This window comes from Mobula hypostoma, chromosome 11, assembly GCF_963921235.1.
Source record: "Mobula hypostoma chromosome 11, sMobHyp1.1, whole genome shotgun sequence".
NCBI lineage: Eukaryota > Metazoa > Chordata > Chondrichthyes > Myliobatiformes > Myliobatidae > Mobula > Mobula hypostoma.
In genome coordinates this window covers 103,513,836-103,526,273 of record NC_086107.1, presented here as the reverse complement: position 1 = coordinate 103,526,273, position 12,438 = coordinate 103,513,836, and the positions used below count along the sequence as shown (strand labels likewise).

At 41.7% G+C, this 12,438-nt stretch overlaps 1 protein-coding gene across 11 annotated transcripts in view; it reads right to left on the bottom strand.

The window, feature by feature from the left end:
* LOC134354039 (myocardin-related transcription factor A-like) overlaps window positions 1-12,438 on the bottom strand; it is a 238,553-nt gene that overhangs the window by 87,129 nt on the left and 138,986 nt on the right. For 7 of the 11 annotated variants that reach the window (XM_063062719.1, XM_063062725.1, XM_063062722.1 and 4 more), the window contains 2 exons: window positions 3,879-3,944; window positions 6-113 (listed from right to left, as the gene is read on the bottom strand). In XM_063062719.1, the coding sequence (XP_062918789.1) occupies window positions 6-113; window positions 3,879-3,944 (174 nt within the window). The remainder of the gene's footprint in view (window positions 1-5; window positions 114-3,878; window positions 3,945-12,438) is intronic. The other 4 variants (XM_063062723.1, XM_063062726.1, XM_063062724.1 and 1 more) reach the window with 2 other exon arrangements.

Genomic DNA, 12,438 nt, shown 5'->3' with positions numbered 1-12,438 from the left:
TTTACCTTTAACAGCTGAGGGCAGTCGATGGTTCTGCAATCCAGCAGCTAAATCAGTGGGGGATACATACATCAGATGGCTAGTGTCCACCGTGCAGAACTGCAGGCTGACCTCTTGTAATGAATAGTCTGCTGTTAATACTTCTGCTTTAAACATTCATTTTGACCATCTGTACTCAGAATTAAGCATTTTAGTTTGCTAATGAGACAGTGTAAAGTATCCCAAAGCTTAAAGCTTGCAAAAAGACCCCACTATAGGAAGGACGTTGAGGCTTTGGAGAGGGTGCAGGAGAGGCTTAACAGGATGCTGCCCCGTTCACAGATCATGTGCTATCAGGAGAGGCTGGATAAACCTGGGTCGTTTTTTCTGGAGCGGTGGAGGCTGAGGGAAGATCTGATAAAGGTTTATAAGATTATGACAGACATAGAGTAGACAGGGAGTTATCGGTTTCCCAGAGTTAAAATGTCAAATACCAGAGGGCATGCACTGAGGGTGCGAGGGGGGTTGGTTCAAAGGGGATCTGAGGGGTAGGTTCTTTTACTCGAAGTGGTGGATGCCTGGAATACGCTGCCTGGTATGATGGTAGAGGCAAATACATTAGAGGCTTTTATGAGACAGACAGGCAATGGATGCGAGGAAGGAGGGATATGGGCATTATGTAGATAGGAGGGATTCGTGTTTGAGTGGCTTTTGATTTACTTTTTAGCTGGTTTAGCAAAACACTGTGGGCTGAAGGGCCTGTTCCTGTGCTGTACTGTTCTATGTTCAAAACTCCAAAGTCACAAACCATGATGTAATTTTAATACGAGGTGGATTGGCTTTTGATGACGTTGCATTTTGGGGAATGAGCAGTTACTTTTGGCTCTTTCTTGATTTCACTCCCTGCACCCGGGCCCAGCATCAGGAATACAGCATTAGGACTGTTTACCTCTTCTGCCTTATCCATTGGATATATGGCATCTTGACCAATGCTAGCCACTGGCATTCAACTTTATGCCCCATCTTGCTTCTGACAGCAACTTGCAAGGCACATTGTATACTGAGGTGTAACAGTGCAGAGAGGAAAAACTGCATTATTCAGTAGAAATGCTGGCTCAAGTTTTTAGGCAGCAGTGGCTCTAAGTATTTTGGTCTAAATTGCTCCTCGGCTTTTCCAGTTTAGTAACTGTAACAGAGTGCTTGTGTTTATACATACACAATCACCAGATGCAACAGTCTGAACCTATGGCAAGAAACCACTCTTAAAGATACAATAGTTGGGGAGTGTAGGACCAGAGGGCACAGCCTCAGATTACAAGGATGCTCCCATCGAGCGGAGATGAGGAGGAATTCCTTTAGCCAGAGCTCGGTGAATCTGTGTAATTCATTGTCACAGATGTCTGTGGAGGCCAAATCATGGGGTATATTTAAATCAGATGTTGATAGGTTTTAAAATGGGGTTAAGAGGGATAATAAATGAGCCATGTAGCAATGGTAGAGCAGACTCAATGGCCAAATGGCCTAATTCTGCTCCTGCGTCTTATGGACAATTTACCACCCTGTTGCATCTCCAAAAGGAGGCTCATTAGCCATTCTATACACTACAGGATGCTTATCTGTTTCCAGAAGCACAGTACTCCGCCAAGGGAAACTTGCTGTTCTTTGAAAAATTCCACAGGATCAACACCCGCCTAAACCAGTCAAGGAGGCAGACACGAGTCTACAAGATGGGATCAGGGCCACAAATGCTGGCTTGGAGCTGAAAGCCACAGTTCACTCAAGCTGACAGGAATTTGCGCTCAAAATCTCAACCCATCTTTCGGTTTCAGAAATGAAAGGATGATTTTACCCCACTCTGGATTCTACTGCTGAATCTAAAGATGAAAGATCATTGCATTGTTCTGCATCAGCCACCAACAGTTCAAGGATTGTGCTAGGGGAGGCCTGAAAGTGTCGCCATGCTTCTGGTAATAAGCCCACAGCTTACTAACCCTAACCGTTCGGCTTTGGTGAGGAAGTGGGGGATCCAGAAGGTCATTGGGAGAATCTTCCAACTATTCCAGGAGTACAGAAAGGAATGATGTGAGTGGGGATATTCATTTCATTCAATGCACACTTTTCTAGAAGAAAATATAAAAACACTTAAAATCAATTTTCCAACAAGGATCTGAGGCATGGCATCCAATTGGTTCCAGTTTCCATCACAACGCCAAAGGTGGGGGAGTACACTCAGCCTCTTTTTGTATGATGAGCCAGCTCCAGATCAGAGTACAAAAGTTAATTTCTTTCTTTCTCCTTTGAAAAAAATTCTGCAAGCGAGGAGTGGGAAGGGAGGAACCAAACAGAATTATGTAGTATTTAAAAAGTCCATTTGTCCCACAGCAATGTCACTGTTTATGCTTCACATGCGCCCATTTAATATCTACATATTCTTACATTCTTCTGTGGACATAAAGTGCCTCATCTTGAATTCACCAATGCCATCTGCTTCAATTATCTCATAACATTAGCATGAATCACATTCCATACTCACACTGGGCATAAAGATTCGTCCTGAATTATTTACTTTAGAAATCATAAAACAGAAATGTGGTCTCAAACTCAAATTTAAATGATCAAAACCCTATCTGGCCACCTCCCGGCCTTCTCCTTTCCACTCTGCCCATCAGTTTTTCTTGATATATAACATGATTAAGAATACCACTGCTAATCAAATATCTTCCCAAGCAAGTGCAACTAATTCCTGTGAAGAACGTCGATGAAGCTTCAACACTCTACTGAAGGGAATTACGGTTTTTCATGATTAGTCTCTTGGGTGCACCACAGGCATGGCGACTCGACCCAAGTTCAGGAGCTTCCGGGCCAAATTCTTAAAAAAAAAATCTGGAGAAGTGGAGTTTGTGTTCTCCTCATGTGGGATGCACAGCTTCTTCCCGATGGAAAATGCCTACATTCCAGATCAGAACATGGGCAGAAATGGACAAAGGGCAAGTCCTAGGATCCCCAAGCCTGATCTCGACATTAAGGCTCAAAAATACTTTTTCCAGTGAAAGGCTGCAAAAAAAAAAATATATATATATATCTATTTTAGCTGACAACATCAGGCCAAACTGAAGTCCTTTACACCACTAAGTTCTTTCTACCATGCAGAGTGCACCAGGCTAAAAGTGCAAGGCTTACCTGTACTCAGCACTGGTAGACATTTTGCAGTTGCTCCAATTAGCACCACCATACCAGTTGCTATCGGTTAACAGCAATTTATCTTACAATTCCAGTAAAACAATCGATAATGCCATGGCATCCTCAACACCACAAATGCTGTAGAGTGAATCACTAGCCTTGGTCTCAGGTGATGCTTTATATATTCCGGATAAGAAGCCCATTCGGCTTGTACGTGTCCTCCAACTCAGGGAGACTTACTCTCTGACAAAGCAAGCTAAAGGAGGAAGAACTGACTCAGTCACCTGTCACAAGCCCATCTCTAAAAAGGCGGGGCTTGGGGAGGGGGTTGAGGCTGCAGAAAAAGGGGTAATGACTTCTGTGTTAATCGTTAAATTTAATATTAATGTCCCCACACTCAACAACATCCGTGAAGGTAGCAACTCTCTGCTTTCATACATCTGCACTTTTATCAAAACCAACTCTACCGTGCTGCAGACACCCTAGGAAGCCAAAACTGCACGTGCTTACGGAAAGTGAAAGACAATGCAGTTCAGCGTAGTTCAACCTCTGTGCTGAAGTAACATTTAGCAGACGGAAAAAAAAACAAAGATGAAGAACGAAATGCAACCACTTTTACAACCAAGCACGCTGCGTCAAAATGGTACCATAAACTTAATTTAAATTGGAAAGAACAGCCCCCAGCTCTTGTTATGACTCTATGAACAGCTAGTACTTACGTGGCATGATTCCCTGGCTGGCCAGCTCTTCACGCGTCCGCCGTTGCTGAAGCTTCAGTTGCAATACTGCCAGAGAAGAGGGAGAGACATGGTTAGTGCCAGTAAGTGCTACAATGCACCACTTTCAGAAAGTTCTCCATTCCTAACTTCACTTTTTGCAGAAGTGGTAACAGATCGAGTGCTTCCGCCCAGCTGCTTCTATGTAGGAAATAACAAAAGCCGTCTGTCGTTCTGATAAGCTCTACAATGAGATTTTACAACTTTGTTATAAATAAACCTTGAGGGTTCAAGTTCTCTCCCCACTCCTCCTTTCAGCACGACACTTGAGAAAAATGCTGCTTCGACGTATGTAAACCACAAGAAAGTGATGATAGTCGGCCAAGTACTGCCCCGCACAGCAGCAGTACAGGACCTGAAATTTTGAGTCAGGGGTCGGAGATTACCATCAGCCTCTGACATTAGCCACAGGATGGCTCCGGGAGATGAAACACAGTCTCACTCTGTAGAAGGACAAGCCTGAAATCCCAGTTTGTTTCCTTCCATAGTGACCCAGAAAGCCCAGGCAGTCTGTTGACCACTCCATCAGACCTGCACTCCAGCACCAGGTTTCATCCCAGTTGAATTATTGCTCTACTTCATTAATGACCAAACTCAAGTTTGAAATTGAAATTTATGCTAATCCTAAATGTTCTCTTGCCTCTCTTATATTCTTTGTTCCTTTCTTTCAAGCTTAAGACACCCAATCCGCCATTAGCTTAGGTTGTGTGACCATGCCCGTGCATCTACTCTGAGATGCATGTGATTTGAGTGCTGAAGAGGGTTAGTGACCAAAACTGGAAGCAGATTATCATTGCAGCTCACTAATTTCCTCTAGTTTTGACAATTCAACATTCCACACTGTCTGATACAAGGACTACGAGTCTAACCACAAGACTCAGCAGCAGCACCATCAGGCTCTTGAGTAAAAGGGGATAACTACACCCTTCACTTGCCCCATCACTGAAATGTTTCCACAACCAATTATCTCACTTTAAGGACTCTTTATCTCATTATCCCATGTACTCGCTATTTATTGCTATTTATTTATACTTGCATTTGCACAGTTTGTTGTCTTCTGTGATTTTCCATTGAGCCTGCTAGTTACTACTCTATAGATTTGCTGAGTATACCCATGAGAAGATGTACCTCAGGGTTGTATATGGTGGCAAATATGTACTTTGATAATAAATAAATATACTCTGAACTTCAAAGTTTGAATCAAGTCCAGTTTAAAAGGAAACTAGCTATTTCATGTATGCTCAGAAGAGGAGATAGTGAGTGAAGTATTGTCACAGACTGGTCATTCCATATATTCCTTAAAACCTGATTCCCCCCCCCCCAACCCCTGTTGATTGATTGGTGATCCTTTAAAATGAGGCTAGTGACAATGCAAGTTCCCCACTCATCAAGTCCAGTGATAGTTTGTAAAGCATTTGTAAAGTGAGCACATGTAAAATTAGCTATGAAGAGTAGAGTTAAATACAAAACTATGTGTCAGTCTTAAATCAAGGGTCAGGGACTACCAAATTTCTACATAATCTACAGAATGGTTGGGGTAGATGAAGCACAGCTTCACCTTGTAAATCCTAATTTGCTTCTTCAGCCATTTCATTTTTTCCTAGGGAGGCTCATTCTCTGTTGAATGAATGGGATCTTAATTTTTCAAACAATGTAACTCAGTGTTCATTTGGATGTCAAAATAGCACAACATTGTGGGCCGAAGGGCCTGTAAAGTGCTGTAAATTTCTATGTCCTATGTTCTACAACAAAAGAGGTTACATTTTTGTCATACTTATTACAAATTGGGTTTCAATTTCACAATCACACTGTAAAATCAAAGATTAGATAAATATTTGAAGCCCTCAAATTTCAATATTACTTTCACTAAATCCTTACTTTTCTACAAATAGGTTTTTGAAATTGGTAGCTTCATAAATGCATGCAATTCCAAGTTAACTCGTACAATGTCTAAAAAATATTAGTGAGTTTATGATGAATATTACTCAAGTTGGTTTATTCATACTAAATTTGGTATTAATATTAATTAGCACAAATCAGACTAATACACAATCATGGATCCAGGTGGTACTATTGTTTCAGCTAACACCACAAGCACCAACTGTTATCAGTTATAGAGTCAGATTAAAACCCAATTATTAAAACAAAAACTTCAGAATCAGGTTTAATATCACCGGCATATGTCATGAATTCTGATAACTTTGTGGTAGCAGTACAATGCAATACATGATAAGTACAGAAAAAAACTGAATAAAAGTATATATATATATACACACACACATTAAATAATTAAGATAAGTAGAACAAAAACAGAAATTAAAAGTAGCAGTGAGGTAGTGTTCACGAGTTCAATGTCTGTTCAGAAATAAAATGGCAGAGGGGAAGAAGCTGTTCCTGAATTGCTAAGTGCGTGCCTTCAGGCTTCTGTACCTCCTCCTTGATGGTAACAATGAGAAGAGGACATGTCCTGGGTGATGAGGGTACTTGATGATGGGAGCTGCTTTTCCGAGGATGTCTTGGATACTATAGAGGCTCGTGCCCATGATGGACCTGACTGATTTTACAACTTCACACCATCTTTAAAGTTTCTTCCCACAGTTAATCTGATCAATCATTTTAGTTGGATAGATACTACTGCACTCTCTATTACCTCAGACACTACTGCACTGTAAACATTTTAAACCACTTTTTATAATGCTGTTTACACAGTAAATATGTGCTGGGATTTATGTATTTATACACATTTAATTCTATATCGGTACTTCTAATTATGTATTTATATAATTGCTGAATGTTTTTTTGTTGCTTGTTGCACCAGCACACCACAGCAAATTCCTATTAGAGTAAATGTACATGGTGAATAAAGCTGATCCTCGATCTGGCTCCTGGGGTTTCCAGCAGGGAATAAATAACAATATTTTTTCTCCTTTTCTTTTTGTAGGTGTCAGTGATCTGACAGTTGTGATGGAACAAAAACAAGTTGACCATTAATATGGAGACATGAGATTGTATATGCTGGAATCCGGAGCAACATAGATAAAGTATCTAGATCAGGACTTCCTAACTGGGGTCCATGGACCCCTTGGTTAATGGTAAGGCTCCATGGCATAAAAAAGGTTGGGAACCCCCGTCCTGTCCCAAAATGTCAACTGGCTTCATAGATGCTGCCTGACCTGCTGAGTTCCTCCAGTGCTTTGTGTGTTGGGCATTAATATGGTGGCTTCTAACAATTGTCAATGTACCACAGACTTGGAAAGGAGAGCAACCTTAGAGTCACACAAGACAATTCTACATTCAGAATGCTTTTGAGAAAGACATAAATACCACTTCTGAATAAGAGATAAAACCTCTGAAACCAATCCACATTAACTAGCTGTAATGGCTGATGCCGAAGAGCTTAGCCAGATTGCTAGCACTTCAAACTGCATCTTAAGGATGGATCACAAATAGAAAGAGAAAAGTTGCCTCCTTCTTCCTGAATTGTCAAGTGACACATACAAATTCATCTCCCTTAGTAACATCTCCCACACAGAGTGTAATGACAGCAGCAATGAAAGCAACCAATGGAATCCATGCTCTTGGGCGCCATCATAGTGTCACAGCTAGCGGGACACTATTGCAGCTTGGGGCTTCTGAGTTTGGAGCGCAATTTCAGCGCCTCTGTGAGGAGTTTGTACATCCTCCCCATGAATGCATGGGTTTCCTCCGGGTGCTCTGGATTCCTCACACAGTCCAAAGACATAGCGGTTAATAAGTTAATTGGTCACTGTAAATTGTCCTGTGGTTAGGCTAGGATTAACTAGTTAGGTTGCTGGGTGGTGTGGCTCGTTGGGGCCAAAAGAGCCTGTTCCATGCTCTATCTCTAAATAAATAAATAAATTACTGGTATTGATTTTAAGGTGTTTCACTCGATTGTGAGAAATCTCTGATGGAACATGGTTGTTTACATCACATTAATTCTTCAAGTTGAGCTCCACTGAAATGAACCAAAGCAGAATTTGGCATCAATACGTTGACACAGTTCCATGCCACCTTGGATGAGCCTTTCCCAGTCTGGGCATTAGAACTGGCTTGGTTACATGTGGGTATGGGGTGGTTGGGGTTGGGAGGGGGAATGGTGAGAATAAGTCAACCTGTGTTCCTTTTTTTGATCAGATCCAATGAGGTTGGGAATTTGGATTACGTTTCCTCAGACAAATACCACTAGGCAAAAACATTGACCAACAGAGGAAAGTCCAGAGAAAATAACGGCACTTGCACAAGCTAACAGCTACAGTGTTAATGTGTGCCACAAAGTCAACTGCAGCCAAATAGATAGATAAAGGTAGGCTCTCCAAGGAACGTCAACCAGATTCACGGCCTTCAAAAAGGGAAGGGAGTTTCTTCAAGTTCTTGAAATTAAACACTTGCATCAAAATGGGTTTCAAGTCAAAGGACATCCTGTTTAGCACCATAAGTTAACTGATCCTTCTGCACTCTTCTTCTGTTTTTGACAGTGTTGAACACACCATCCTCCCCCAGCAATGCACAATATTCACTTAACAAGGAAGCACCACACTTGCCTTGTTTCAATTATAGGGACAGAAATTCCTATAACTACTTCCCCTGATGTCCACTCAGTAGCTATAATCTATCTGCACTACACTTTCTCTAGCTGTACCATTTTATTCTGCACCCTGTTACTAAGTTATCTTGTACCACCTCAAAGCACTGTTACAACAAACTGATCCATGTGAATGGTATGCAAAATAAATGTTTAACCGCACCTCAGCACATTTATTTATCTATCTATTTATTTATTTGAGATACAGCACACAGCACCCAGCAACCCCTGATTCAATCCTAGCCTAATCACGGGACAATTTACAATGACCAATTAACCTGCTAACCGGTATGTCTTTCGACTGTGGGAGGAAACTGGAGCACCCTGAGGAAACCCACATGGTCCTGAGGAGAACATACAGGCAACAGCGGGACAATAATAAACCAATTTTAACAATTTTTGTCAATCAAAACGCTGCACCATTTGACTATAGCTGTGCTTGATCTGAAAAGAAGGTAGCTACTTAAAGAATGTTCCTCTCAACAATGTTAGGGCCTAGCATATGATAGGCAAAGGCTGAAGCAGTCAGCAAGTTCAACCAGATGTACTGGGTTAGTATTCAAACTCAGCCTACTCCCTCAGATCCCTAGCAAGAAAGCCAGTCTTCATCCAACTCAATTTACTGTGTGAGTCTATTGAATGCAGAAAGACGGAGGATGCACAAGTATCTTGGTTGCAGTACTGAACCTGTGCTCCAGAACTACCTATGCATCGAGCTTAGTAGTTACAACACTGACAGCACAAGACAAATCACTTCTAGTTATATACTACCCAGTGTCAATGAAAGTGGTCGCTCTCCATGGGAACTGTGGGCCAGCAGTCACTTCCCATGGAAGGACTGAGTTCGAGCTGTCACTCCCCTCAATGCTGATGGAGGTTGTTTTTGAAATTCCAAGACATATGTGACTTTGGTGTGGACTGTAGTTTATATTAGTCTCCTTCAGTCTTCTGTGTCTTCTTTCTTGTTGCCGAATGGTGGGTGGGCGATATGTTATTTTTTGGGTGAGGGAGGGGTTGGGGATTTGGTGTCTGATGTTCTTGTTGGGGTTTTTCCATGTGGACAATCTGTTAGTCTTTTGTGTGCGAGACAGGGGGTTCAGGGTTTGATGTTTCAGCTACTGTTTTCCGGGTGGGATGATCTGTTAGTTTTTGTGCAAGGGAGGGGGTGGGGGGACTTGGATTTTGAGAGTTTTGTTTCTTTTTCATGCGGGGGGGGGGATGGTGGTTGATACCTTTTCTTTCAACGACGTCCATGGTTTTTACGTATTTCATGGCTACCTGGAGAAGACGAATCTCAGAGTTGTATTCTGTGTACCTACTGCACTTTCATAATAAAATGAACCTTTGAACCTTTGAAGTGGCATCAGGTGGCACTTACTCACGAACATTATGCTCACTGATGTCCAGTTTGGGTTTTGCCAAGATCAACCATCTCTAGACTTTATCACAACCTTGGTCCAAGTAAGAACCAGAAAGCCAAATTCTTGAGATGAAGTGAGAGTGACTGCCCTTGACATCAAGGTAGCACTTGTAGCATCAAACCACCAACAGGGCCACAAACTTGTCGTGGTTTGGAGACCTGACTGCCTCAATGACCTAGAGAGCGATGTTGGCTGGAGTCAGGGCATTGTGCTTTGGCTCTTGGTAGGGTCACAGGTCAAACAGGTCAAAGGGTAGAGCACAGACTAAGAGTAGTCCACCGGTCCTCCAGGTTTGGGGGTTCAGCTCTGGACTATCAACCCCCATTGGTAAACAAAATTGTTATGGAAGCAGCAATGAAGAACCCTTCTACATCTGAGTGTGCCGGTATTCCTGAGTCTCCACCTGGGACTTGCATGGCTGACACTAGTGAAAACCAAGAGAAAGCTACTGACATGATGAAGGAAGCCCTGAACACTGCCCGAGATGGAGGACCTTCAATGCTGTCAGTGGTGTAATGGGCAGACTGTTGTGGTGTAAAAGCACACTGGTACAACCCTGTTATTCATCCACACTGCCCCATAGTGTGCTTGATTCTTGCTCTCACCTTCCCCATGGATTTGCTGCTCCATCTCTCCAACTCTCTAAGGTTCTGAAAGTTAAGACCTACCAAGGTAATTGCTCTATCACTGGCAACCTTACTTTTAGCACTTCTCTCTACAATTCCCTGAACTAACCTTTGACTGCTTTCTTTTCTTGTTGCTAAAAAAAACCCAATATCTCAACAGTAAAGCAATATAATACTGAAATTTACTATTCCAGTTACTGTTTACTATTGCAGATGCATGCCTTCTAGAGCCGTTGCCGTTAAGGTTTTAAATACCTCTATCCTTAGAACTATAAACATTACAGCAAAAAATGGCCTTAACTTCCTTAGTTTCCTATGCCAACTAATAACAATCAAAAATAAGGAACAGAGCATCTGAAAGGAAGAAGAAAAAAAATCAAAGGTTCTCAGCCTTGCTACTGAATACCAACATACAAATGTACTATCTTTACTTCGGAAAGTGACTGAAAAAGTATCTGCCTGTTTAACAGCTTACTGTTCTTGCTGCTTGAAGGCCCCTGACAATACAACTACAGCTTTGGAAGTATGGGAAGGGCTCTCAACTCCTGTGGACAGACAAGGGAATTCATTGATACCCCTCTGTCTAAGGCATATTGCATATATAACCTCTGCCCCTCCTCCATCCCATACACCATGTGAAAAAATGTTTATGCCAGCCCTGGTTTCAAAGGGCAGCTCTGCAAAACAAGAGTCTTACTGAAGGGTAACAGCTATGAAAAATCTTTTCAAAAGCTAGGGTACATTATACAATCAGCTCATTCACTGAAAGAAAATAATGGCAGGTAGATTTCCTAGGATTCACATAGGTCCATACTGCTAAGTCACAGGAGTACAGCTTACCCACTAAATTGGTATTAACTATACCGATCACTAACTGCGATTCATTGGAGCGATAATCTTGTTTTTAAGAGGTAGTTATCTTTTAGCGAACTTCACGTGGCTCCATGCCCTGCTCAATGCCGAACAACGAAGCAAAGTTTCACTTCACACTCATGTGCAAGTCTTTTGACAAAAAGCAGTGCACCTCTCCGTGAAACAGCCCCTATCCTATCTGAATGATCCCATCCTAACTGCATTTACTTCACAGAAAATAGCTTCTCATATCTTAGAGCAGTGCAGGAAAATAATGGCAGCAGCAGAAGAATTTGCAAAAAAAAATGCAGAAGTGTCAAAGCTGTCAAACCTCAGATTTTGTTGGTAGACTGATACCATCTGGCTTTACCTTCCTTCTAAAGTGTCATTAACTCATGATAACTGAAGCTTCCAATTAACTCCTTAGTTACTTAGAATGTGTCTGCAATTTTCCCTCAGTATTCACTACATAACATTTCTCTTGGAATGTCACCAAGTGATGGTCAAATGGTGCATCTTTGTTCTGACTGCTTGGCATTGTTTCCTATTTTATTAAGCAGATGCATCAGATTACAGGTTAAGCTCCCCACCCCTACCATCTGAAATGCTTGCGGCTGAAAGCATTTCAGATTTTGGATTTTGGATTTTGGATTGTGTGGATACATATATATACACACACATACAGAAGGTGGTTTTATATAATATTTTTAATAGCTACCACTACCTTGGCTGCCAGCTGGACAATCAGTAGCTATTTGGCATTGCCATCATTCCCAACACTGAATTTATGTGTAACTGGTAAGCTGTCTTTGTCTTACACTTGTTCATCACACATATGTACTGATGCAGCCATTCAGCGTGTTAGATTTTCATCAGTGACGATCTTGGCAAACTCATCAATGAATTTCTCTGCTGCTTTATGATCAACAGGTGCTTTATCACCACAAATCATTAAAAATTTAATGCCGCACCTTTTCTTAAATGTCTGCAACCAGCCCGCT